At 45.4% G+C, this 27,858-nt stretch overlaps 1 protein-coding gene across 1 annotated transcript in view; it reads left to right on the plus strand.

Moving 5' to 3' along the window:
* The window catches only part of SCCPDH (saccharopine dehydrogenase (putative)), a 283,335-nt gene that overhangs the window by 101,052 nt on the left and 154,425 nt on the right, over positions 1–27,858 (plus strand). Inside the window, exon 3 of the mRNA XM_044060187.1 lies at positions 12,192–12,321. Within this exon, the coding sequence (XP_043916122.1) occupies positions 12,192–12,321 (130 nt within the window). The remainder of the gene's footprint in view (positions 1–12,191; positions 12,322–27,858) is intronic.

Here is a 27,858-nt window from a genome sequence, read left to right on the forward strand (position 1 = left end):
ACATACAATGCCCCTTTATGCTATCAAATCAACAACAATACCCTAAGTACCCATGAAGTAGTAAGGGTCCTAAGATCACAGGTTGAATGCTACCTTAACTTTGATCACCACATATCTACCGTTGTAAGGAAAGCTTTCCACGTAGCTCACTTGATTAGAAAAGGCATCGCCTTGAGAGCAAAAGAAGTTATAAACCCCTATACTTGGCATTTATCCGGCTCATAATTGAGTATAATGCCCCATTCAGTACGTACTGTACGAATTACCTGCAGAAATTGGAGAGACCTCAAAGTTTTCTAACAAAGAAGATCAAGGGCCTCCAGGATGCATCTTAGACGGACCGAAAAGTCCCCTGTCACTATAGTCCGTATCGTATAGACTTCTTAGGGGAAAGTTATGCCTGGTCTACAGAGCAACCCAAACCTAACGAACTTACTGCATGCCCATAAATCAAATGGGTGTAGGGCTACCCATTCCAGGGACTTAAATATGGCCTGCAACTTGAATAGGACATGATGGAGAGGACAGATTAATCTCCCAGACTGCCACATCTTTGGAACAGGCTACCAGTTCATGTGAAACAGAGCACCTCATTCAAGAGGAACCTGGACGGGGCACCGTAAATTCTTACTGGGGATAGTGCCCACGACCTTCCTGGACAATAGGCAGTCATCACTAAATGCAGTCTTGGGTATTGACTAGTACTTCTACTGTATTGCATTGGGTTGAAATGGCTAGGCTTAAAATGACCTCCAGGTCAGTAGCCTGGTAATCTGCCATGATCCTATGATTTGGAAAAACATTAACCTTTGACATTTTTAATCATGCAGGAAGAACAGAAAATTGCTTCTAGCTGTACATTTAATTATTAGGCTGCTATAGTCTGGAAATATTGTGGTTTATTGCATAGTTATATAATGATAGATGGCCCTTTGCCAGAGTAATCAGGAGCGGTTTCTTGGGCTGACCTGCCTTTGGAGGATGCTAAACAGTTCTGTCCCAGTAAACACAAGTGGGCATCATCTCCTGAGCATCCAGACAAGCACAGGCCTAGTTTAGTTGGTAGCATACAGAGGAACGGGATTGATGTGGTATGTTATGCAACTGCTATCGTAAATTGCATTTTGTGCGATGGCATTCAGGTTGCTAATAAGTTAGTATTTGCAGTGGACTCTGTGAAGTATTTGAATTAGTTACTGTGTAAAGGTTAGTGTTTTATAGCACAGACTGTGTTTGAAAAGCTTGCTGATCTTTGGTGTTACAATGCCCAGTAAACATTTGGTCATGGGCAGCCGCAGTGGTGCAGCGGTTAGCATGGTCACCTCACGGACCCTGGAAACTATCGCCCTATAAGCCTGACTAGCTTAGTCTGCAAGGCTATGGAGAGGATCATCATGGAGCTCATAAACAAAGACATTGGGGACCTACAGACACTAGATCCTACCCAGTTCGGCTTTGTCAAGGGGGCAGATCCTGTCTTTTGAACCTGGTTGACTTCGAAACAGTCACCAAAGCCATAGATGAAGGGAAGGTAGTCCACACAGCCTATCTGGACCTTGCAAAGGCATTTGACACAATACCCCACTCGGGCATCATAGATAAGCTATCCAGCTTAAATATAAACCCCTATGTCACAAGATGGGTCGCAAACTGGCTCAAAGAGAGAACCCACAGAGTGAGAGTTGCTGGAGCCATGTCAGACTCGAAACCGGTCACAAGTGGCGTCCCACAGGGTTCTGTCCTGGGACCACTCTTGTTCGGTATATACTTTTCCGAGGTACAGGCAAATGTGGGAGGACTATGGCTCACCAAGTTCGCAGACGACTGCAAACCGGGCACCATAATCAACTCTCCAGCTGACACAAACATCCTTCAAAAAGGTCTCAGAGACAGATAACTGGTGCCAGTGCCATGGTTTAAAGCTAAATGCCAAAAAATGTATAGTCATACCCTTTGGCAAAAACAATGTGCCCACAAATTACCACATAGGCGGAAACCCATTAAGTACAGAGAAAGTTATTAGGGACCTGGGGACCCAAGTTGATAGCAGTCTCTCCTTTGAAAACCACATTGCCAAAGTGGTTAGAAAGACCTTCTACATAGCCCACCTCATCACGAAGGGTTTCACATCTAGATCAAGAGAGGTAATCGTGCCCTTTGTATTCATCCCTCATCAGGCCCATCATAGAATACAATGCCCCTTTTGGGATGTACCTTACCCGACACCTGCAGCAATTAGAAAGACCCCAAAAGTATCTCACCAAGAGGATCAAGGGTCTCAAACAGATGCCATATGCTGCTCGGTTGAAAAAATCTCCAGCTCTACTCAGTTGCATACCGCCTACTTCGAGGCGATCTATGCCTGACATACAAAGCTATGTCAAATCCAGAATTAATGGACATGCTCCACCTCAGTAAATCTAAATCCCTTAGAGCCACACGCTCGAGGGACTTGAACCTCAGCACAGAAATAAATAGAACTTGCTGGAGGGACAGGTTCATAACCCAGAGGCTCCCTTCACTCTGGAATAGAATTCCAGTTCATGTGAGGCAGAGCACCTCACTGAATCTCTTCAAGAAGAATCTCGATAGGTGGATGGGGGATCGTAGGTTTGTCCCAGGGATTACTCCCGTGTCACTATTAGACAGAGGCACAGTAAACTAAACTAAACTTTAAAAAGGGCACAGTATACTCAAATCAAGGAGTGGCATAAGCCATACAGAATCGGGCTAGGCTTATAATTGCCCCAGGGCAGATAGCCTAGTATGAACCTATGAACGGCAAGAGGTTCTCCTGTTCGATTCTTGGCTGGGATGCCTTCTGTGCGGAGTTTGCATGTTCTCCCTGCATTCGCGTGGGCTCCCTCTGGGTGCTCCAGTTTCCTCCCACATTCCAAAGACAATGCCATAGGTGGATTGGACATTCTAAATTGGCCATAGGGGTGTGTGCGCGTGCCCGCTCACGAGTGAGTAGTACAGATGAACTACTGCGGCGGGGCTAGTCATCCGGTGGTGTAAACCTTGGCTCAAGATGATAGTCACTATTGAAGTGACATCCCTACAGTTGAACATTTGTACTGGAAGAAGTAACCATTCATGTGTACTGTATTTTTCAGAACCACACATAGCAATTATAAGCAAAATGAAACTTAATATAAAATGGAGTAGGGGAAACTACACATCAGCTATCAAGCAGAAAAGGAGACTTCACCACACAACAGACTATCAGGTTATTACCATGTATAGGGCTGATGTAATTTTCTTAGCTAAGATTGTTTTACAATCAGCTAATCTCAGAGACTATACTCCCATTCAGAATGACTATGGAGCTACCTTCTCCAGGGATCAGTCTAGCACCACAGAATTTGATGGAGACTGCAATGCAGACAGTACTAAGCACACTGATGCAATGCAGACAGTACTGAGCACACTGAGTATCTAATCTGATTTTTTGAAAGGTAAATTTGTTCAAAAAGCCTTAGAAAGTGTTCACCTTTTCACAGATGCTAGCTGATTTTAGAGATGTATTTGTCTGGAAGAAATCTGCAGTTTTTCCATAGATTGGAAGAGTTTATGATCTTACTGAGAATGAGGTTCCAAATGTTTTGGCTGTTCCTCTCTGTTACCAAACTTAGAAGATGTGCGTGTAAAACTCCAAGTAAAACCCCTCTGGTAAGTGAACCAATTCATATAAAGGCTCTGAGGAAATGCAAGGTGTCCTGTAATCTTGCAGCTGTCTTTGCGCCGTTGTCAGCTGACCCAGTTGTGGTTTCTCTAACTGCCAACTGTAACAAGAAAGCCTTGGCTTCCTGTAGCCCAACACTGACGGATCAACTTGGCAAGTGGTTTGAATCTATGAAAATATGTGGCCTAGTCTAGTAATTTAGCCTTTTTAGCATTTAATTGTCAGGGCTTCATGTGGAAATTTTATTCTGCAATTTGCTTACAGTTTAGATGACCTTGCTGTATTATTTCCTGCTGAACAGAAGTGTTAACATACATGAAATTTGTTTCTAATGTAATTGAGGTTTCAAAACATGCTTTTAGAAGTGTTTTGGAAGGTGTCAACATTATTTCGAGAAATGCAGCTGCTCCTGTTGTATTGAGAAGGTATTCTTGGTTATATAACCAGAATTTTTCTGAGGATTTAAAGAAAAATGAGATTTTGAATGTCCCTTAAGTTCTGATTTTTTTTTTGTTTGGTCCTGCTGTTACCTAGATTCGCAAGCGATGGGATGATTAAGGTAAAGTGATGCATTTGGTATCTAGAATATTTCATATTCACAGGTTCAGCCCTAACAAGACATCCAACTTCAGAATGTAGAACCAACAGAAATCCAAGCCTAACAAGAGTCAGGGTGCCAAGAGGATAATGCTTCCAAAACAAATAAAAGGGATTCCTTTCCCCAAAAAAGATTGTTCTCCTGCTAAAGAATGACTTTGCCAAGACTTAGGGCATCCTGGCCCTTTCTCCTGGCCCCTCCTCCCCTTTTCCCTTCTGTCTTCCCCCAGGCTTTGGCTCAACCCAGCAGGTTGTCCAGAAATGGTCACAGTCAAGTGGGTGCTGAGAGTGATTCAATAAGAATACTCAGCAGTGGACAGAAAATCTTATTCCCCTTCAGGGAAATCTTCCACATGCACCACGCCAGACACATCTGATCTCTCTAGTAGTTCTTCACAAGTTGCAAGAAGTGATTATAAACTTAGTTGCTGCACCACAAAAAAGAAAAGGATTTGTGTGCTTTTTTTTTTTTCAGCCCTACATCCCCACACTAGCTTGGCTGTGCTACGGAAGAAAAGGGGCTTACATTGGATTGTCTGTACTGGACACTTCCTCACTCCTACAGTGGGGACAATTGCCATCATGCAACCAACCAACTTTAAAACACAGAAGGTGGGCTGTCTGGCCTCTGCTGGAGAAATTATACTGTCCCTTCATGCTCCTAGAGAGTGCATAGCACCCACCGTTGCCTCCATGCTACTGACCCAGGCTTATGTGTTGAACTAAATATCTGAGTATTTTTTTCTAATAGTATTTTCCAGTATTTTGAAATAGGATTCATAAACATTGAGTCTAAATTTTGTTGTATAGATTAGAAATAGTATGAGCATATGAAAATATAAATAACCAATAATAAATAACATCACTATTATTTTGGCATCTACCTCGATCTGTATTTGTGTAGCCTCCAGGCTCTAGCAAGCAGCACTGACACTGACTGGGAAGGTGCTATGTCACCCCCCCTCCACACGGACACACACACACACACACACACACACACACACACACACACACACACACACACACACACATGCACTGCCAGTCATTTAGAGAAAGTTTAGAAATCAGAGTGGTTAACTTCCCCAAATATTTTTTTAAAATGTTGTACTTCTTACATTAGCTTGTTTTGCGTTTACATCTTGCCAAATATTAACTCTTCAAGACATTTCTGTTTTAAGAAGATGTTCATCGTGCATACAGCTGCAGTAGTCACAGATGGGTTTTCTGCCGTCAGGCGGTCCCTCGGTCGGCCGAATTCCAAAGTCTTGGTCCGGCGTCGGTTGTAGTCGCTTTCTCTTCTGACGTCAGAGAGGCCAGAGTATATAAGACACAGCCGACGCCATGTTCTTCAGTCTTTTTTGCCGCACGGTGCCCGAAGCAGAAGCAGTTCGCAAGTGCCGGTCAGCCAGCTCCTGAATTACGAAAATTTTGGAACCGAAGTCTTCATTAAAGCTAAGTACCCCGTTGGGGAAACTTTTCTTGCCTCAGACCGATGTCAGAAAAAGTTAATAATTGTATTTCTTGTGGGAAGCAAATACCACATAAGGATTTCCATTCCCTCTGCATACCTTGTTTGGGCCCAGACCACGACGCCTCGGGCTGTCGCTTTTGCGCTACCTTCAACAAACGCACTATTAAGCGTCTGGCGGAGTTCGCCCAGCACTACTTTGGTAAAGCTTTTGATTATAAAATGTCGGACACTCCGACTACCGTTTTGTCCAAAAAACGCAAGGAAAAGGACCAACACGCGAGGCCCCCGCCGACACCACGCCAAAACAGGCTACACGTGGTCCGGTTCTCAGCGAGACGCCTTTGCAGCCCCTGACTACCGACGACACTCCTTTGGCGGTGTCCTCTGTACCCGAGACCGCTGGGTCCTCGGCCCTTTCCCAGACTACAACCGAAGCCTTTGCTAATGTTGAGCCTACTAATGTGGACAGGTCCACCTCCACCCATGGTGTATTTAGGCCCTCATCTTCTTTTTCAATTAAGGCCTTTACTAAATCCAAAGCAGCCAGGCATCCCACGAGGCCTGTTGCACAGGGCCCATCTCCTGGACCCATGCCTAAAAAACAGATGCTTAAAATGGCTGAGGATTTAATTACTCTTATCAGAGGTTCTCAACCCCCTCCAGACAAGAGACCCAGAGTGGAGGAAGATTCTCCCTCTTCGGATCAGGGATCCATTTTATCAGAACATTCTGATGCAGAGGAACACTCTTACTCTCTTTTTGAGGATTCGGATGCAGAACAGTCCATTCCTTCTGTATCCCCTCCTGAGGATTTTTCCTTTGGGGAAACCTTGCACACCTTGAGGGAACACTTCCATTGGGAAGGCCAAGACTTTTCAGATTCCAAGAAAAGACTTAGGGAATTTCTTTTGTTACCTCAACACAGACCTCTGGCTATACCCCCTGTTTTAGACATACTGGATGATGTCTATTCGGAGGCTTGTCTTAACCCGGATTCTCTGCCTCCTGTACCAGTCAAACCTGATAGGTATTAGAGTACCCAGCTCTCACCAATTTCTCTTCAAAAGCCATAATGCTGATCCTGAAACCATTTCACAAGGCCCCAAGGGATTGAAGGCCTCCACTGCCAAGAATCCACTTCCTGCAGAAAGGGAATCAAGATCTTTAGAAAGGTGGGGTAAAAAGGTATATACCTCGGCCACCCTAGCCATGAGGGCCTTAAATTGTCAGTTTCATATGCTTAAATATCAACAGTTCCTGTTATCTCAATTAAGGAACAAAATGTCTCAACCTGAACAACCAGATTTAAAGGAGTTACAGGATATGATGCATAGTGCAGAGCAAGTGGGTAAACACACCTTACAATGTGGTTATGATGCCCTAGAGGCCTCAAGTAGAGCGGCTGCTACAGGATCAGTCATTCGCAGACATGTCTGGCTTAGGGAACAAAATTTGCCTGATCATGTGAAAGCTAAACTTCTAGATGCTCCTTTACAAAAGGATGTGCTGTTTGGTACTAATGCTGAGGAGATACTATGGAAAATGGAAGAAAAAGCCAAATCTATGCAAACTGTCAAAGCTTTCTTACAGGTCCAACCACCACGTTTTAGCAGAAATTGGCCTTCAAAAAACTGGTCCTTTCCAGCCACTGACAAGCCCCAAAGAGGTAGATAGACGCACAAGGGGCAGAGGGCAATCACAAGGATCATATAGAGGCCGACAATGGCAAACTCCAGCACCAAGAGGTGGTGAAGACAGTGCTCAACAATACAGGAAGCAAACCCAATGACTCCCTCATTTCCATGCCAAGCATGTCTCAGCTGGCAGCACCTTTGGGAGGGAAACTAGCATTATTTGCAAGCAATTGGCATATTGTCACAACAGACAAATGGATCCTGGACATTATAAACAGAGGCTACAAATTTCAATTTCACACTCTTCCAAAAATGAGAGGCATGCCAAACCTGCCACAAAATCAAAGGGCAGAGGCACAACTGCAAATTTCAAAGCTCATAAGCATGAGAGCTATTCAAGAGTTACCTACTCAACAACAAGGTCAAGGTTTTTATTCAAGACTTTTCCTGGTACCAAGGAAAGGAACCGACTGGAGACCCATTTTGGACTTTCCATCCTAAACACATTTCTACTCGTACCAAAATTCAAGATGCTCACATTACAGCAGCTTCTTCCCATGCTGGGCAAGGAGTTTTGGCTGGTAACATTGGACCTCAAGGAGGCATACCTGCATGTCCCAATCAGACAAAGCTGCAGAAGATACCTCAGATTTCTTGCAGGTTCAATCCACTATCAATTCTCTGCATTGCCCTTTGGCTTATCTACTGCGCCCAGAGTATTCACAAAGTGCCTGGGATCAGTGATTGCCTACTGCAGACTTCAAGGGATACAAATTTACCCTTATCTGGACGACTGCCTGATCCAAGCGGACAGCAAGCACATACTTCTGGAACATCTGGCATATGTGACACGATTACTGCTTTCTCTGGGATATACAATCAACAAAGAGAAATCAAGGCTAACACCATCTCAGAAAATAACTTTCCTGGGTGCCAACTTGGACACAAACACCCAGATGGCCTACCTTACGCCAGAAAAACAGGGGCAACTATCTCAGTACTTCAAAATACTAGCAAAAAGTACCAGGCTTACTGCAAGGAAAATCCTGCAGGCTCTGGGATTCATGGCATCTTGCATTCTTTTAATCCCATGTGCAAAGCTGCATATGAGGAAACTTCAATGGTACCTAAAAAACCTATGGTCTCAACACAGTCACAGTTTGGAAACAATATTACCAATAATTCCATGTTTGCAAAAGGAATTTCTATGGTGGGCCCAAGCATGTCAAGCAAACGCAGGCCTCCCATTCTGCAAGCCTCAAGCAAAGCAAGTCATCACCACAGACGCCTCAGATTACGCCTGGGGGGGCGCACATGACGGAAAGGTGCATTCAGGGCAAATGGTCCCAAAAGGAAAGCACCTTCACATCAATCAAAAAGAAATGCTAGCAGTAATAAATGCAATTACAGCTTTCAAGGACTTCCTGCATCCAGGACAATTACTGATAAGAACAGACAACACCACAGTAATGTGGTACATAAACAAACAAGGAGGAACACATTCATACCCCTTGTGCAGACTAGCCATGACTCTTTGGAACTTGGCTCTGGAAAGGCAAATCGAACTTCAAGCACAGTACTTGCCAGGATTGGAAAACACACTGGCAGACAATCTAAGCAGAAATATGACAGATCCACACGAATGGAAGTTACATCCTCAGGTGTTTATAGAAATAATCCAAGCGTGGGGGAGGCCAGACATAGATCTTTTTGCCTCCCACAGGAATCATCAATTGGAAAAGTTTTGCTCGAGGACTTTTCATCCAAAGGCCTGGAGAGTGGACGCCCTCTCATTCAGTTGGACAGCATGGACAGTTTACGCATTCCCACCTCTGCCTCTACTGCCCAAGGTGCTCTTGAAAGCAAGAACAGACAAACCGAAGATGGTACTGATTGCTCCAGATTGGCCAAGGCAACACTGGTACCCACTCCTGAGGAGCCTAACACATGCTCCTCCCTGGTCCCTGCCTCTAATGCCTCTTCTGCTGACTCAGCACAGCTACAAAACTCTTCACAGTCAGCTGAAAACACTCAATCTTGCTGCATGGAAAATTCCTTAACACCACAACAGACCCTACTCTCCAAGGAGGTGCAGGATGTCATTTTGGAGGCCAGAAGGCCATCTACTAAAAAAGCTTACTCTGCAAAATGGAAGCGGTTTTGCTCTTGGAATGAGAAAAGAGGCCAGGACCCTAGAAAACTGAACTTGCCTCAGGTACTACAGTATCTAGCTGAGCTGCTGAACAGTGGACTTTCATTTTCTTCCATAAAAATCCATGCCTCAGCCATTTCTGCAGAATTCAACACGGATCCTCCTTTATTTTCTCACCCACTCTTACGACAGTTCCTCAGAGGGGCTAAGAATATAAGACCACCAAGGAAGCAACCAATACCAGCCTGGGATCTTAATTACATACTAGAAAAATTAACATTGCCTCCTTTTGAACCTGCTGCCTCAACAGATTTGCAATACTTGTCCTGGAAAACAGCATTCCTTCTGGCTATCACTTCAGCTCGTAGGGTTTCTGAACTACAGGCCCTCATGGCGGTGCAGCCCTTTCTCATTTTCCATCAGGACAGGGTTTCCCTTCGTACCAACCCATCATTTATGCCTAAAGTGGTATCCAGGGTAGCTTTAAATTAAGCCATACACCTACCTACCTTTTACCCCAATCCTCAAAACAAAGGGGAAAGGCTGCTACACTCTTTAGACATCCATAGGCAGCTACGTTATTATTTGGACAGAACAAAGTCCTTCAGGAAATCAGAACAACTCTTTGTGTCCTATGCTGTAGGGGCTCAAGGGAAGCCAGTTACAAAACAGACTATTTCAAAGTGGATAGGCCACTGCATACGGTTTTGTTATTCCTATCATGGGAAATCTGTTCCTACAGGTATCAGATCACACTCCACCAGGGCCACAGCTACCTCTACAGCCTTCCTCAGAGGAGTTCCTACCAAAGATATTTTGGAGGCAGCCACTTGGAGTTCTGTACATACCTTCACAAAACACTACCACCTGCCTTTATATTCCAGAACAAGAGCAGGCTTTGCCACTGCTGTTTTGCAGAGCATTCTGGCTCAACCCAGTTCCTCCTAGTACCTACCACCCTGTGCATAGCTTTGGGACTCTACCCATCTGTGATTACTGCAGCTGTATGCACGATGAACATAGTACAGTTTTGTACCTACCATAAATGTAGATGTTCGAGTGCTAATACAGCTGCAGTACTGGTTTCCCTCCCTCCTTCCCCACTTGGTAAAGGCATGGGGCCTAACAACCTCTTCATACTACCTGACTGGGTTATCCTGCTATGTTTTATTTGCTTGCAACCACTGATTTTGGTTTATTTTACATTGCTGGTATATGCATATATGCATTATTTATGTATTGCCTTCCTTCTGGGGGCACCTGACATCTGGGGCAAGAAAGACTGAAGAACATGGCGTCGGCTGTGTCTTATATACTCTGGCCTCTCTGACGTCAGAAGAGAAAGCGACTACAACCGACGCCGGACCAAGACTTTGGAATTCGGCCGACCGAGGGACCGCCTGACGGCAGAAAACCCATCTGTGATTACTGCAGCTGTATTAGCACTCGAACATCTACATTTATGGTAGGTACAAAACTGTACTTTCTTCGTCATACTTTTGTTTGATGTAGTGAATAATTGCTGCCATATTCTTGCAGTTCAGTTTGAAAAAGTCCAGTAAGCCAAAGCAGTGGGATAGCGCTCTGCCTATAACCCAGATTACATGAGTTCAACTAGTGGTGCCTTTTGGAGCTAGTTGGGGTGAAGAGAAGTGATGAGGTATTGGCATGCTTGTCTGCTAGGGGGGGTTGAGTGGGGAATCCAGGGAGCAGAGCTATTTTGCAAGTTGAGGTAGTGACAGCATGACCAAAACAAGTGCCATTGCTGCTGTAGGTGGGAGAGCAAAGAGGCACATGTCATCATGGTAGGTGGGGCTATTACCCTGATGGTAGCTTTGCAGACCAACCTGATGTCATTCATGCATGTGAGTGGCATATAGGGCTTAAGCATAAAAGCTGTGGTCTCCCGTGAGAATGATGGCAACACTATAGGATGTTTGACTCCTGTCTCTGGGGAAAAAGTGAAAATCAAAACAGGCAATCAAAGCCCTCGGACCTGAAGGAATGAATAGGGCATGTGAGTGGATGAGTAACAAGAGTAAAGCTTAGTAAAGTGTGAGGTTCGGGAGGAGTGTAGAGAAGGGAGAGTTTAAAAAAAAGAGAATCCCCCCGCCCCCTTTTAAGGCTTGATTGGTTAACTACATAACATTTCTAGACTGTCTTTAAAAGACAAGTCCATGCTTCAACTGATATTAAGTGGATTGAAACCATACAAGCCTTTAAGCAGCTGCATGTTTCAGTAAAGCCAGTGTTTGCCATTTTATTCTTGGAAAATTCTAGTAAAATCTGCAGGAGTGCTTCCTGAATACTGAAAAATAAGAGTTGGCTTTTTGTAATTTGATGACTTATCAGAGCCTACATTTTTTACTTGCTGTTAGTTTTCTTTATTTTGCTTATTTACAGGATGCACCATCGTAGAACAATACAGCCTTTATGGTTAGAAGTTAGACCTAGCCAGATGGTATATTTGCTAAAATTTCAACTCATTTGAATTTAATTTCATCATTTTCAAGCATAAGTTAGTAGTCTTGAATACAATTAGCATTAAAAGATGCATAACATTTTTAATCAAGCAGGTTTGAAAAGGTGCTTTTACTGCTTTAAACACAAGTAAATGGCAATTATAATTTACTTTTCTGTATTGTTTTCCAGTTTCTAGAAAGTATGGCAATGAAATACGACAGTCAGGCTGCTGATAAGGGAGTGTATGTAATTGGCAGCTGTGGCTTTGATTCCATTCCAGCAGATATGGGTGTGCTGTTTACAAAGAACGAGTTGAAAGGTAGGATGAATAGATGGCTATCACAAGAAAACACTTACCGAATGTTTCCACATAAAACTTTATATCTTGAATTATACCTGTTTTTTCAATGTACTTGCTATAACTTCAGACTGGCCAGAAACATGTCTCAGAATAGGTAGCCAGGCGTACGTGATTTAAGCCATAACTTGAATTTTTAAAAGTAATTCTCTTTCAGAAAAGAGGTGGACAGCAGTTGTCTGAAGTTCTGAGTATTTTTGCACCTAAATATGACACAAGATGATCTTTTAAATTGAACAAGCAAAGCAGCTTTTTGCTTTAGTTGTGAAAGTTATGTAATTTTCTCTTATTTAAGCTATAATGAAACCATAGCTCTGTTTAGGCCTGCATTTGATGTTCTGTAGACACTGTAAGCTTACTGCAGACCACACAATTGGCACATGAAGAGGGAAACTTCAGGTTAGCACTGTTAAGAGTGAAAAAGTTAAGCCTATCATTTTAGGATTTTTTTTTAACTTAAATAGTGGTATTCCACTGTTAAGGAGTAATGTTACTGGAGGAATGTACTGCATCATTAGTATTCTAAATGTAAAGCTTTAAAGTTTCTTATCTGTAAAAGTAGTACTACCCTGACAAACAAAAACAAGTTTATATGTGTACATGAACTCATGCTGACACACTACATGATGTTAGAATGCGTTTTTATCAGTGTTTATAAATGTAAAGCAGGCAATATGCTTTCAAGAAACCAGTTTAGCTTTATTCGGCAAATTAACTCTGAACAGTAGTATTAGTGGAAGGTGGATCCCTAAATCTAGTGTAAAAAGGTCTTCTGCTTGCATATTTCCATGTTATTCAAAGGAAGTAGCTTCAGAGTAAACCACACAAAAGCTGTCCTCTCAGAATTGATCATATTCCCAAACTTTAACATTGTGTGATTCCATATGATGCAACTGATCTGCTTAGCTGTGAGCTAAGATCACTGGGCAGGGATGTGCAAATTTCTTCTGACAGTGTTTCTTTTAACATTATTTTTGAATTACCTCATATTACAGGTTTATGGTAAAGCATCTGATGTATGGTTTGGGCTGCAGTAATTGATGACAGATGTGTAGTGTTTTCACTTTTGTGATAAGGTAATTATCATGGGAATTAGCAGAATTTTTATTATATTATCTTATTGTCACATTCCTGGTGTCGCCATTGGGAGCAGTGGTGCTCCACCTACCATGTCCCCTGTATATTTTCCTATGGCGCTAGCATCAGAAGAATGCCATCGGTATGAATAAATACAGTTAAAGGGTGGAAAACTGTCTTGGGTTAACTTGGGGTTGCTAGGTGATATCAGTTGATGCATGTGGCAGAAGTCCTGTTAAGATCCAGGTGCTTCTTATGTAAGAATGATTCCTTCAGTGATCACCTACTTGTATGTGCAAACAGACTCAGCACCCATCATGTCAAACACTTACTTCGAACTTCCCGTAACCTCACTAATTTTAACCCTGGTACTTTAACAGAAGTCTAAGCTCCTTTAACTGGTCTGTCTTGAAAAATATTGCACTCGACGAAGCTGTACACAAATTTAACTCCTTTTTCCTGAAAATGCTCAATAGTCTGGCTCCAAATAGAACAAAAAGAATATCGTACCTATTGATTATCCACTCAAAGCAGGCACCTAATATATGAAAGAGATAGGGTAGGAAAGAATTGGTTAAAATACAGATCTCCTCAAAATCTACAGTACTTTAAAGAACTGTGTCCATCCATCCTCAGCCCCTTTTCCCATTTTGCACATGGGGTCAGGGTGTCATTTCAGCAGTAACGATCTTCTTGAGCCAAGGTTTACACTGCAGGGTGGCTAAACCTGCCAAGGTAATTCATTCATACCACTCACTTTCTCACCTATGGCCAATTTAGTCTGGCCAGTCTGCCTACTTGCATGTCTTTGGAGTGTGGAAGGAAACCGGAGCACCCGGAGGAAACCCACGTGATTGCAAGGAGGATGTAAGGACTCCGCACAGAAGGCACCCCAGCCAAGAATCGACCCGGAGAACCTCTTGATGTTAATCGTGTTTCACTGTTGCAGTCATTACACTTGGGTTATCCTGCTGGCAGGCTACCCGCAGTCGGCCTGAATTCCAAAGTCCTGGTCCGGCGTCAGTTGCTGTCGCCTCTTCCCTGACGTCAGTGCGCCAGGGGTATAAAAGATGCAGCCGACGCCATTTTCTTCTGTCTTTCTTGCCGCGCGGTGCCCGAAGCAAAAGCAGTTCGCAAGTGCCGGTCGGCCGACTCCTGAGATTTTCAAAATCGAATTTCAGATCCGAAGTTTTCAATAAAGCTAAGTACCCCGTTGGGGAAACTTTTTTTTTCTTGCTCCAGACCGATGTCAGAAAATTAACAATTGTATTTCTTGTGGGAAGCAAATACCTCCTAAGGATTTCCACTCTTACTGTATTCCTTGCCTAGGCCCTGACCACGACGTTGCTAGTTGTCAGTTTTGTGCTAAATTTAACCAACGCACTATTAAGCGTCGGTACAATTTTGCTTATCATTATTTTGGCAGAAGGTTTAACTACATAATGCCATCGGAACAACCGACGACCGGAATTCATAAAAACGTAAGGATAAAGACAAGGAAAGCACCCAAGGTCCAAAACCGATGAAGTCTACTGCACCAGTCGCCGGTTCGCCGGTGCTCAGTGAGGGGCTTTCGCAGCCCCTGACTCCCGCTACCTCAGAGCCACAGGCCGCCTCCGACTCCCACATGGAGACAGCTAGGCCTCTGGATACTCAAGGTATTGGCCCTTCGGAAATTAATCCCTCAGATGGGTCCGGAGCCGCTGAGCAGGCATCTGCTTCAGAGGGTGTCTTCAGACCTACACAACTTTATATAAAGCCTATTTCAGCATCCAAGACAAAGTCTAAAACAGTTTTAAAGACGAGGAAACCAGTACAGCATTCTCCAGGACAGACTTCTAGGCCTAAGAAACAGATGCTCAAAATGGCCGAAGACCTAATTACTTTGATCAGGGGTTCCCATCCCCCTCCTGATAAGAGGCCTATGTAAGACACTGAATATGATTCCTCTGATCAGGTTTCCATTTCCTCTGATTCCTCTTCTGATTCTGTTCCTCCCTATTAGGATTCTGATGCTGAAGATTCTATTCCTTCAGCTTCTCCTCCTGAGGACTATTCATTTGGGGAAACCCTGCATACCATGAGGGAGCATTTCCATTAGGAGAGCCAGGATTATTCCGATTCTAAGAAAAGACTTAGAGACTTTCTTTTACTTCCTCAGCACAGACCTCTTGCAATTCCCCCTGTTCTAGATATAGTAGATGATGTTTTTTCAGAGTCCGGCCTGTCTCCAGACTCTCTACCTCCTGCCCCTGTTAAGCCAGACAGATACTACAGGGTTCCAGACTCTCATAAATTTCTTTACAAAAACCCTGCTGCTGACCCAGAAACTATCTCACAGGGTCCTAAAGGGGTCAAGGCTGCTTCTGCCAAAAACCCTGTCCCCTCACATAGAGATTCTCGGGCTTTGGACAGATGGGGGAAAAAAGTTTACACTTCTGCTACCTTGGCTGTAAGGGCTTTAAATTGTCAATTTCATATGCTCAAATATCAGCAATACTTAATGTCTTTGTTAAAACAAAAAATGTTGACAAACTCTGAATGTTCTGAGAATAAAGATTTGCAGGATTTATTGCATGCAGCTGAACAAGTGGGAAAACATACTTTGCAATGCGGCTATGATTCACTGGAGGCCTCGTTCAGGGCCGCTGTTACAGGTTCTGTTATTAGAAGGCATGCTTGGTCAAAGGAACAGAATCTGCCTGATCATGTTAAAGCAAAATTATTGGATGCTCCATTACAGCATGATACTTTGTTTGGTGTTAAGGCAGAAGAGGTGTTGAAGAAAATGGAGGATAAGGCAAAATCTATGCAGACAGTAAAGGATTTCTTACAGGTACAGCCACCTAGATTTAGCAGGAACTGGCCCTCTAAGAATTGGTCCTTTCCAGTGTCAGACAGACCACAAAGAGGCAGATTCAGACACCCTAGAGGCAGGCAACAGCCCCAGGGCTCATACAGGCCCAAACAAAGGGGTGCTTCTACCTCCGAAAGCGGAGAAGACAAATCACAGCCTTATAAAAAACAGTCCCAATGACTTCCCTCTGCCAGTGCCAAGCACTTATTTGTTGGCAGCACCCTTAGGAGGAAAGCTAGCACTTTTTTCACAAAACTGGCACAAGATCACCCAGGACAAATGGGTCTTAAATATAGTCTCTCAGGGCTACAGGTTCCACTTTCACACCCTTCCAAAGGCAAAAGGTATGCCAGACCTACCACGCAATCAATGGCAAGAGGCACAAAAACAAGTTTCATCTGTCATGGACATGGGGGCTATTCAGCCAGTGCCACAACAAGAGCAGGGACAAGGATTTTACTCAAGACTTTTCTTAGTACCAAGAAAGGACAAAGCCTGGAGACCAATTCTGGACCTGTCTATTCTAAATACTTTTCTGGACGTCCCAAAATTCAAAATGTTGACTCTACAGCAGCTTCTGCCCATGCTGGACAAGGAGACTTGGCTTGTAACTTTGGACCTCAAAGAGGCATACCTGCATGTCCCAATCAGACAATCTTGCAGAAGATACCTCAGATTCATAGCTGGCTAAATGCACTACCAATTCTCTGTACTGCCCTTTGGCTTATCTACTGTGCCCAGGGTCTTCACAAAGTGCCTGACACCAGTAATTGCATTTTGCAGACAAAGAGGAATTCAGATGTATCCCTACTTGGACGACTGCCTTATTCAAGCAAAGAACAAAGACATTCTACTACAGCATCTGGCATTTGTAAAAAGATTACTAATTTGCCTAGGGTACACAGTAAACGAAAAGAAATCAAAACTAGTACCCTCTCAAGAGATAATATTCCTGGGTGCAAGCTTAAATATAACTGCCCAGATGGCTTATCTCACGCCAGACAAACAAAGGCATCTGACTTCTTACTTCAAAGATATGGCAACAAAGACCCAGTTATCTGCAAGAAAAATTCTGCATGCTCTGGGCTACATGGCATCCTGCATTCTACTAATTACATATGCAAGACTGCATATGAGGAAACTACAATGGTATCTTAAAAGTGCTTGGACTCAACATTGTCACAGCCTGGAAACAGTAATTACTCTCATTCCCTGCCTGCAACAGGAATTTCAATGGTGGGCTCAGGCATGTCACCACAGCAAGGGACAGCCATTCACCTTACCCACTGCCAGGCAGACACTAACAACAGATGCATCAGATTATGCCTGGGGGGCGCACATGGCAGGAAAATGTATTCAGGGCACATGGCCTACAAACCAAATGCATCTTCATATCAATCAAAAAGAGATGCTAGCTGTACAAAATCCCCTGACAGCCTTCAAAGACCTACTTCATCCAGGACAACTACTGATAAAGACGGACAATACTACAGTCATGTGGTACATAAACAAGCAAGGGGGCACACATTCCTACCCCCTCTGCAGGTAAGCCATATCTTTGTGGAACACAGCATTGACTTATCAAGTACATCTGCAAGCACAATTCCTGCCAGGAAAGACAAATACTGTGGCAGACGAACTAAGCAGAAACCTCATGGATCTTCACGAGTGGAAACTAGATCCACAAATCTTCAGCATGATAACAGGGAAATAGGGATGCCCAGACATAGATCTATTCGCCTCCTCTCACAACTGCCAGCTACAGAGATTCTGCACTCGGACTTATCACAAGCAAGCATGGAAAGTGGACGCCCTTTCATTCAGCTGGAAAGCCCTTGCAGTATATGCCTTCCCTCCTCTGCCTCTCCTCTCCAAGGTACTCCTAAAGGTCAGACAAGAGAAGCCAAAAATGATGCTGATTGCCCCAGACTGGCCATGCCAGCACTGGTACCCAATCCTAAAGAGCTTGTCTCAAGGTCCAGCCTGGACATTGCCTCTAATACCTCATTTGCTGATCCAACAGAACAATCAGATCCTGCACAGCCAACTCAGAACCCTAAATCTGGCTGCATGGCGGATAATGTAATCATTCAGAACACACTTCTCTCTAAAGCAGTTATGGATGTTATTTTGGAAGCCAGGAGGGCCCAGCACCAGAAAATCTTATGCAGAAAAATGGAAGAGATTCTGTGCTTGGAACCAAGCGCAGGGAATAGACTCGCTTGTACCAAATATTCCTCAGATTTTGCAATACCTAACTGAAATGCTGGACAAAGGCCTATCCTTCTCATCAATTAAGATCCATGCCTCTGCCATTTCAGCTCATTACAATACGGACCCACCAATTTTTTCTCAATTAAGATCCATGCCTCTGCCATTTCAGCTCATTACAATACGGACCCACCTATTTTTTCTCATCCACTGCTAAGACAGTTTCTCAGAGGGGCCAAAAACATAAGACCTCCAAGCAGAGCTCCAATATCTGCATGGGACCTCAATTTTGTCTTGGAAAAACTCACACTGCCTCCTTTTGAGCCAGCCAATACAGCAGAGATAAAATACTTGTCATGGAAAACTGCTCTTCTCCTAGCAATAACTTCAGCAAGAAGAGTCTCAGAGTTACAGGCACTAATGGCTGTGGAACCTTTTATTATTTTCCATCAGGACAGGGTTTCTCTAAGGACAAACCCGACATTTATGCCTAAGGTAGTGTCCAGCGTGGCTCTTAACCAAACCATACATTTGACTACCTTTTATCCAAACCCACAGAATAAGGGGGAGAGACTTCTGCATTCTTTGGACATACACAGACAGCTACGCTTTTACTTGGACAAGACTAAAGCCTTCAGAAAGACTGAGCAACTCTTAGTGGCATATGCTGCAGGTTCGCAAGGAAAAGCCATTTCAAAGCAGACTATTTCAAAATGGATAGGCCACTGCATTTGTTTCTGCTATTCACAACATGGCAAATCCGTGCCCAAGGGCATTAAGCCACATTCTACCAGAGCAGCAGCCACTTCAGCAGCCTTCCTCAGAGGAGTACCAACCAAGGACATTTTGGAGGCTGCAACATGGACTTCACTGCACACTTACAAAGCACTACCATTTACCTCTCTACTCTAAATCCAGAGCAGGCTTTGCCACTGCAGTTCTGCAGGGCCTCATAGCCACTCCAAACTCTTTTTAGGCCCAGCCACCCAACCTCAGCTTTGGGATTCAACCCAAGTGTGATGACTGCAACAGTGAAACACAATGAACATAGTACAGTTGTGTACCTACCATAAATGTAGATGTTCGAGTGTATTCACTGTTGCAGTCCCGGTTACCCTCCCACCATCCCCTTTTCTTTGCTGGGACTTATCTGTACCTCTCTGTTCTATACAACCTATGTGGTGTATTTGCTTGTAGATGAAGGTTATGTGTATGCTTTTGTTATGATCATAATTTTTACAGCCTACCCTTTTGGGGGCATCTGACATCTGGGGCAAGAAAAACTGAAGAAAATGGTGTCGGCTGCATGTTTTATACCCCTGGCGCACTGACATCAAGGAAGAGGCGACAGCAACCGACGCCGGACCAGGACTTTGGAATTTAGGCCGACTGCGGGTAGCCTGCCAGCAGGATAACCCAAGTGTAATGACTGCAACAGTGAATACACTCGAACATCTACATTTATGGTAGGTACACAACTGTACTTTGTGAGGCAACAATGCTAACTGCTGCACCACTACTGCCACCCAAAACCATACTACTGCTGCACCACTACTGCCACCCAAAACCATACTACTGCTGCACCACTACTGCCACCCAAAACCATACTAAACAATTATCTTAGACAAGAAAGTCTACTTCTGTAACCCCTTACTAAATTAGTCTTGCAACCCTAAAAAATTCTGGTCCTCTATTAATAAAATAGTTCACCTTGGAACATCAGTACTCCTAATCCTGCCCCTAAATAACACTCCCTCTGAAAGTTCTCCTCAGTTTAACACACAATGTTAAGATGTAATGTGATCCTATCTCGCCTACATTCTCTACAGATGGGTTCGGAGCCGATCCTCAGCTGCAACTCGGCTGCTATACAATAGAACGCAGTCTCTTATTGGCTGAGTTACCTCATATCCCAGGATGCACCACTACCACTTCCCCAGATCTCGTTTGCCGCTTTCCAGCATAGACATGGTCTCTGACTTGGCTGAGCTAAGTACCTTTAGTCAGAAAACTTTTTCTGTCTGAATTTTCATAAAACTTACCCAAAAGCTGTTTTAACAGCTATTGTTGTGTGACTGGTTTTTATATATATTTTGTGGTAAATTGTGTTTGTTTGTTAGTGTACGGTCCCGTTTAAGTTAGAGGGGCCCTACCCTACCCTAACGGTCCCGTTTAAGTTAGAGGGGCCTAGCCCTCTAGGCGTTTAAGTTAGAGCCTAGGTTGTCTGTGTTAACTTGTTTTTTTCTTGTAGTCTCTGTTAGTGTTTTTAGAACCATGTCTAAAGAACATAGACCATCCGGTTTTAAAAAATGTATAAAATGTAATTACAAAATGTCTATAACTGATGACCATTCCTTATGTGTTTATTGTTTAGGTTCCAAGCATCTTCAGGAGTTCTGTAGCGTTTGCCACGCTTTTTCCTCTCGCGTCCTCCAAGAGAGGAAAAATAAGTTGATCTTGAAAGGGCTTATTGCCCCTTCCTTTGAGGAAGCCCTATCTTCCTCTTCTTCACCTTCTGGGAAGAAGAAAAAATCTTCGGTTCCGACCAGCCCGTCGGATCCGGCAGCAAAAAAGTCTCGGCAGGCTTCTCCGTCGGCTCCACGGACTTCGGAGCCGAGGGCGGAACGGTCTGCCTCGATGTCTCCAGCCTCGACTCCTTGGGTTTCGGAGTCGAGAGGCGTGTCACCTTCATCGGCTCCACTGCCTTCGGTGCCGATGGGGGTTGCCCGCTCAGACACTTCCCCTTCGGTGCCGAAGTCCACATCGGCTCCGAGGGAAATTGCAGTTGTAGTGGAGTCTCCCTCGGCACCGATAATTCTTGAACCATTACGGAGCCGGTCCCCCAGTCTTTCGGAACCGGCGGAGAAGTCGACTCAGATCCGGTCAGTCTCTTCTCGGTCATCGAGGATGTCCGATTCGGACTTAGGGTGCTTCAGAGGCTCTTTCAGTCTCCAGTCTTCGCAAAGTTGATCTCGGCTCCAGCCCAGTCGGCTCTGGAGCCGATCTCCCATCCTGCCACATTGATTCCTCCTCCAACAGCCTCGGCACCGTTGGAGTCGGTGTTGGTGGAACCGGTGGAGGTTATTGGGTCGGTTTCGACCCTAACTTCAACCCCGTCCCTCGGGTCGGGGTTCGGTACGCGGACCTCCTCTGTCGGCCCCGGGGGGGACGCTTCAGGCCCGATTCTTTCGGTTCCGAGCCTCCCTCTCGGTGCGTTGGCTGCGGGGGCTCCGACTGCTGTTGTGGTCTCGGGGGCTGGACCTTCCCAGGACTCTGGGGGTCCAGCCTTCGATGCCATGAGAAGTGCCTTGGCCAAATCCTCTGTGGCCACTTTGACCTTTTCACCATCACCTTCTTTGGGCATGGAGACTGGCGCCTCTGCAATCCCCCTGTCTTATGACAGCGGAGCCCCTGGGCCTGAGGTTACCCCCATTGGGGGTTCCCTTCTTCCTGGAGGTCCCTCCGACACGCTTTCGAAGGAACCTCCCAGGAAGAAACAGTGTAAGAGGAAACACGTTGACTCCCCTGATGAGTCTCTCACCTCGGACACCGACCTCGATGATGCGGAGGGGTCCCCAAAGTCGTCCTCGGAAGATGTCTCCTTTGCGGACATCCTGGAGATCCTCAAACAACGAGGCGACTGGCAGTCCAAACCCCCTTCTGCTGAGGAGTCGGTTTTCCTCAAGGCCTTCGGGGCTCAACCCTCCGCCACCTGGGTGTCTCCGCCCTTCAATGAGCTTCTGGATTTGATCTCTCGAAGGGCGTGGGAACACCCGGATTCTGTGGAACCGGTGCCAGCTCGCCCCAATAAGTTCCTCTCAGCTCCCCCGGACAAGGACTTTTTATCTAAAGGCGTGGCTGTAGATGCTATGGTGGTGGCATCTGCCACCCAACAAGATGTGGCAGAGGCTTCGACGTCCGTCCATCCTCCTAATAAAGAGTCTAGGAGCATGGATCGGTACGGCAAGCGTACCCTTTCTTCAGCGGCCTTTACGTTAAGGTCTCTGAATTACCTGACACATTTCACCAGACTACAGAGGATCTGATCAAGGAGCTGGATACCCTCTCTGGTAACTTACCTGAGCAGTTGACCCAGACGGTTAACTCCCAGTTGGCTACCCTATCTTCATTATCTAACTCGTCCATGAGGTTCATATCTTATGCAGCGAAGGAGCGAGTAGGGCGGGAACAGGTGTTGCTCACGGAGACAAGCCTGGCTACGCCTGTGTCACTTTGGCGGAGGCCTTTAAGTCTTCCTTTGCCGACGCCTTTGATGGGTCCTCACTGTTTGGACCCAAGGTAAAGGACACATTGACTCGTTATAACAGGAGGGTAAGACTTTAACTGCCGTAGGAGCCCGGTTTTCCGTTCCTTCAGACCTTATCCCAAGGCTCAAGAGGAGGGAAAATGTGGTTCCAAATCTCAAAAGCCTTACTCGTCGCAGCAGAGCGATTCCCCTCCTAGAGGCAGAGGAAGGGGAAATTTTTCAGGGAGACGCCGTCCCAGAGGCGGCGGAGGCCCCCGCAACACTGGAGACCGCGAGTTCTTTCGTGGCTCCTCCTCCTTCCAGCACCCCTGAAGGAGTACCCGACTGTGCAGCTCCGGAGCCAGTCGGGGGTCGCTTTTCGAAGCACCTAAAGACCTGGGAAAATATTACTCAGGACCAATGGGTGCTTCGGATCATCGCCGGAGGTTATACCATCCCCTTTGTTCAACCCCCTCCACCAGTCCAAAGAATCCTGGACCCACCACCCAGTCAATGGGATCATGCAGCCAACGAAGTATCAAAGCTGCTTCAAAAAGGGGTCATCCAACCTGTCCCCGCAGACCAGGCCGGATTAGGGACTTACTCAAGATTCTTTTTGGTGCCAAAAAAGACCGGGGACTTGAGACCCATTTTGGATCTCAGCAAACTAAACCGATTTGTAAAAAAGTCCAAATTCCGGATGGTCACTTTTTGCAATCCATTCTCCCGCTTTTGGAGAAAGGTGTTTGGATGTGCTCCATAGATCTCAAAGACGCCTACTATCACATCCTGATAGATCAGGCGTCGAGGAGACACTTACGCTTCAGCCTAGGAGACAGTCATTTTCAGTTCTGAGCACTGCCCTTTGGTCACACCACAGCCCCCAGGGTGTTCACCAAATGTTTGGCGGTGGTGACTGCTCACTTGAGAAGTCTAGGATTCCAGGTGTTTCCATACCTAGACGACTGGCTCCTAACTGCCACCTCCAGGCATCTACTCTCGGAGAACCTAGCAGCCACTATCACACTAGGCAACTCCTTAGGAATCACCTTCAATTGGTCAAAATCTGTATTGCAACCATCTCAGCGTATTCTGTTTATTGGTGCAGAAATAGATTCAAGTCAGATGCGAGTCTATCTCCCTACGGAAAGAATAGCGACGCTCCAGCGTCAGGTTCAGGCTCTGCTCCTCAAACGTCGTGCTCCAGCAAGAATGGTCCTACAGCTGTTGGGCTCCATGGCAGCCACCATTCTTCTGGTCCCCTTGGCAAGGTTGCACATGAGGATACTTCAGTGGCTCCTATCAGTCCAGTGGTCTTATCAAGACCTTCCCCTCAGTCACCACATACTGATCACAGACACGTGCAAACAGGATCTTCGTTGGTGGCTTCTATCCTCCAACCTGAATCTAGGGACCCTTTTCCCCACTCCCCTCTGCCACGCTGACTACGGACGCCTCCCAGACAGGGTGGGGGGGACATTATCTGGACAGGTCAGTCCAAGGCACGTGGCACTCCGAGAGTCTTCTCCATATCAATATCCTGGAGATGAGGGCGGTGCTTTTAGTGTTGCAAGCACTGCACGATCACCTCCCCCAGGGTACGATTGCCATTCAATCCGACAACATGTCTGTAGTCTGGTACTTAAACAAGCAAGGAGGAACCAGGTCCTACCCCCTTTGCAGAGAAGCCATGAAAGTATGGAATTGGGCGATCGCTACCAAGCGTTTCCTAGTGGCAATGCACATTCAGGGGAAATCCAACGTGATAGCCGACAGACTGAGCAGAACTATTCTCTCACCTCACGAGTGGTCCTTGAACAACAGAGTGATATGGCAGATATTCACAAGATGGGGAGATGTTCTTCATCTCACATTGCTGCAGTCCTAACACTTGGGTAGTCCGCTGTCCCTCGGTCGGCCCGAATATCAGAGTATAAGGCTGACGTCGGTCAAGGCGCATTTGACTGACATCAGAACGTCAGGGTACAAATGCGCATGACCGACGTCATATCCTCAGTCTTTTTTGCCGCATGGTCCGATGTAGAAGCAGTGTTGCAAGTGCCGTTCGGCGTTCTGAAATTTTTCGAATTCGGAGTTTCAGACTGAAGTCAGAGTTGGTTAAGTACCCCGTTGGGGAATATTTTGGTTTTTTCTTGCCTCAGTGGTTTACCGGATGTCAGAAAAAGTGAATAACTGTATTTCTTGTGGGAAACAGATACCGCATAGGGATTACCATAATTTGTGTATACCTTGTTTAGGACCTGAGCACGACGTTGTTGGATGCCGCTTTTGTGCTAGGTTTAATAAATGCACTATAAAGCGGAGGTTGGATTGTGCAAGGTTGGTCTTTGGGAAGCGGTGCAATTACAAAATGCCGTCGGATGCTCCGACGCCGGCTTCCTCAAAGAAGCGCAAGGACAAGGCAGTTAAACCTAGGTTAGAGGAGTCGTCCGAACCGGACGCCGGTTCTTTAGAGGCGTCAGTGGAACCGGTGGTTCCGACGGAGGCCTCTCTGGAGTCCCAGGGAGAAACTTTGATTTTACAGGATGTGGCCTCCCAGGAGGCAGGGCAGGCTGTAGGGGCTTCTCAAGTAACTGTACTTCCCTCCCTTCCTAAGGGGTCTAGGCCCTCTCTTTCTGCTTCCAAGGCTTCTCCTAGAGGCAGGTCTAGTTTAGCTTCTGTGGGTGTCACTCCCAGTTCTTCAGGTGCTGTGCCCAAGAAGCACATGCTCAAAATGGCAGAGGATTTAATTACTTTAATTAGAGGCTCTATGCCCCCTCCTGATAAGAGGCCTAGGATGGAACCTGTGTTGGGGGATTATGAGCAGGCTTCGGATGTGTCTGAGTCTTCGGGGGAAGACTTGCAGGAGTATTCTCATTATTCTGATTCTGATGTGGATGATTCTACTCCTTCTGCTTCTCCTCCTGAGGATTTTTCTTTTTCAGAGACCCTTCACTCCATGAGAGAGCATTTTAAATGGGAAGGCCAGGATTTCTCTGATTCCAGGAAAAGGCTTAGGGAATTTTTGTTTTTACCCCAGCATAGGCCTTTAGCTATACCTCCTGTTCTGAATGTGGTGGAAGATGTGTTTGCAGAGGCTTCTCTTAATCCTGATTCTTTGCCTCCTGCTCCTGTTAAACCAGATAGGTATTACAGGGTGCCTGAAGCTCATAAGTATCTTTTTAAGAGTCCTAGGGCAGACCCAGAAACTGTTAGCCAGGGGCCTAAGGGTGTTAAGGCTTCTGTTGTCAAGAATCCGATTCCTGCAGATAAAGAGGCCAGGGCCTTGGATAGATGGGGAAAGAAAGTTTATACTTCTTCCACTCTAGCCATGAGAGCTTTGAATTGCCAGTTTCACATGTTGAAATATCAAAATTATCTCCTTTCTCAGTTGAAATCTAAGGTTGATGCACTGGCGGAAGGTATTGACTGTAAAGAGTTACAAGATTTAGTGCATGTTTCTGAACAGGTGGGTAAGCATTCTTTGCAATGTGGTTTTGATGCTGTACAGGCCTCGTCTAGGGTGGCTGCCACTGGGTCAGTTCTTCGCAGGCATGCCTGGCTAAGGGATCAAAATTTATCTGACCATGTTAAAACTAGGATTTTGGATGCCCCTTTGCAATCTGATGTCTTGTTTGGTTCTCCTGTTGAGGCAGTTTTAAAGAAAATGGAAGATAAGGCTAAGTCTATGCAGACTGTTAAAGATTTTTTGCAGGTTCAGCCTCCAAAGTTTAGTAGAAATTGGCCTACTAAAGGGTGGACGTATCCTTCTTATGATTCCCAGTCTAGGGGTAGATCTAGACGTGGCAGGGGCAGAGGTCAGGGCTCTTTCAGGCCTAGAACAGGGAGTTCTCCTGCACAGTCTTCGAGTGAGGGCAGGGGTCAGTCCTTTCGTAAACAGACCCAATGACCTACCTTTTCAGCTGCCAGAACCTTCTCGCCTGGCAGCACCTTTGGGAGGAAGGTTGGCACTTTTCAAAGAAAATTGGAGTTTAATTACCCAAGACAAATGGGTACTGGATATCATACATCACGGTTACAGGTTTTATTTCCATACCTTGCCTCCTTTCAAAGGCATGCCAGACATTCCTCCTCAACAAAGAATAGAGGCTCACAAGCAAATTTCACTGTTACTCCAAATAGGGGCCATACAGCCGGTTCCTATGCCAGAAAGGGGCCTAGGATTTTATTCTCGCCTGTTCCTAGTACCAAAGAAGGGGAACACGTGGAGACCAATTTTGGATTTATCTATCCTCAACACTTATCTGGACATTCCCAAGTTCAAAATGTTGACGTTGCAGCAGCTTTTACCTCTGCTGGGCAAAGATCATTGGATGGTAACTTTGGATCTCAAGGAGGCTTACCTTCATGTTCCTATCAGACTAAGTTGCAGGAAGTATCTGCTTTTCGAGCTGGGACTTCTCACTATCAGTTCTCTGCATTGCCCTTTGGCTTATCTACTGCGCCCAGAGTGTTCACGAAAGTTCTGGCTCCAGTGATAGCTTTCTTCAGGCTAAAAGGAATACAGATCTATCCTTATTTGGACGACTGCCTGATTCTGGCTCAAGGAAGGGAAGAGCTTCTTCATCATTTGGAATATGTGATAGCAGTGCTAAGATGCCTGGGGTATTCTGTGAACGAAATAAAGTCCAGTCTAGTACCCTCACAGGACATGTGCTTTCTGGGTGTGAGACTGAATACAGCATCCCAGATGGCCTGTTTAACCCCGGACAAACAAAAGAGTCTATCCCTTTACTTCCATCAGCTATCTCATCAGTCCGGGCTGACTGCAAGGACAGTCCTTCAAGCCTTAGGGTTCATGGCATCTTGTATTCTGGTGCTTCCCAATGCCAAACTGCATATGAGGAAGCTACAGTGGTATCTCAAAATGTATGGACACAGCACTGCCAGGATCTGGACACTGTCATTCAAATAATACCTTGCATTCAAAAGGAATTTTTGTGGTGGGCTCAGGAATGTCACCTAAACAAGGGACTCTCTGTGACCCGGCCAGAGGCGAGTCAGATTTTAACGACAGATGCCTCAGACATAGCTTGGGGAGCTCATCTAAATGGAAAGTGGATACAAGACAAGTGGCCTGCCAGAC

The sequence above is a fragment of the Protopterus annectens genome, chromosome 1.part2 (genome assembly GCF_019279795.1).
Source record: "Protopterus annectens isolate FY-2018-M chromosome 1.part2, PAN1.0, whole genome shotgun sequence".
Taxonomy (NCBI): domain Eukaryota; kingdom Metazoa; phylum Chordata; order Ceratodontiformes; family Protopteridae; genus Protopterus; species Protopterus annectens.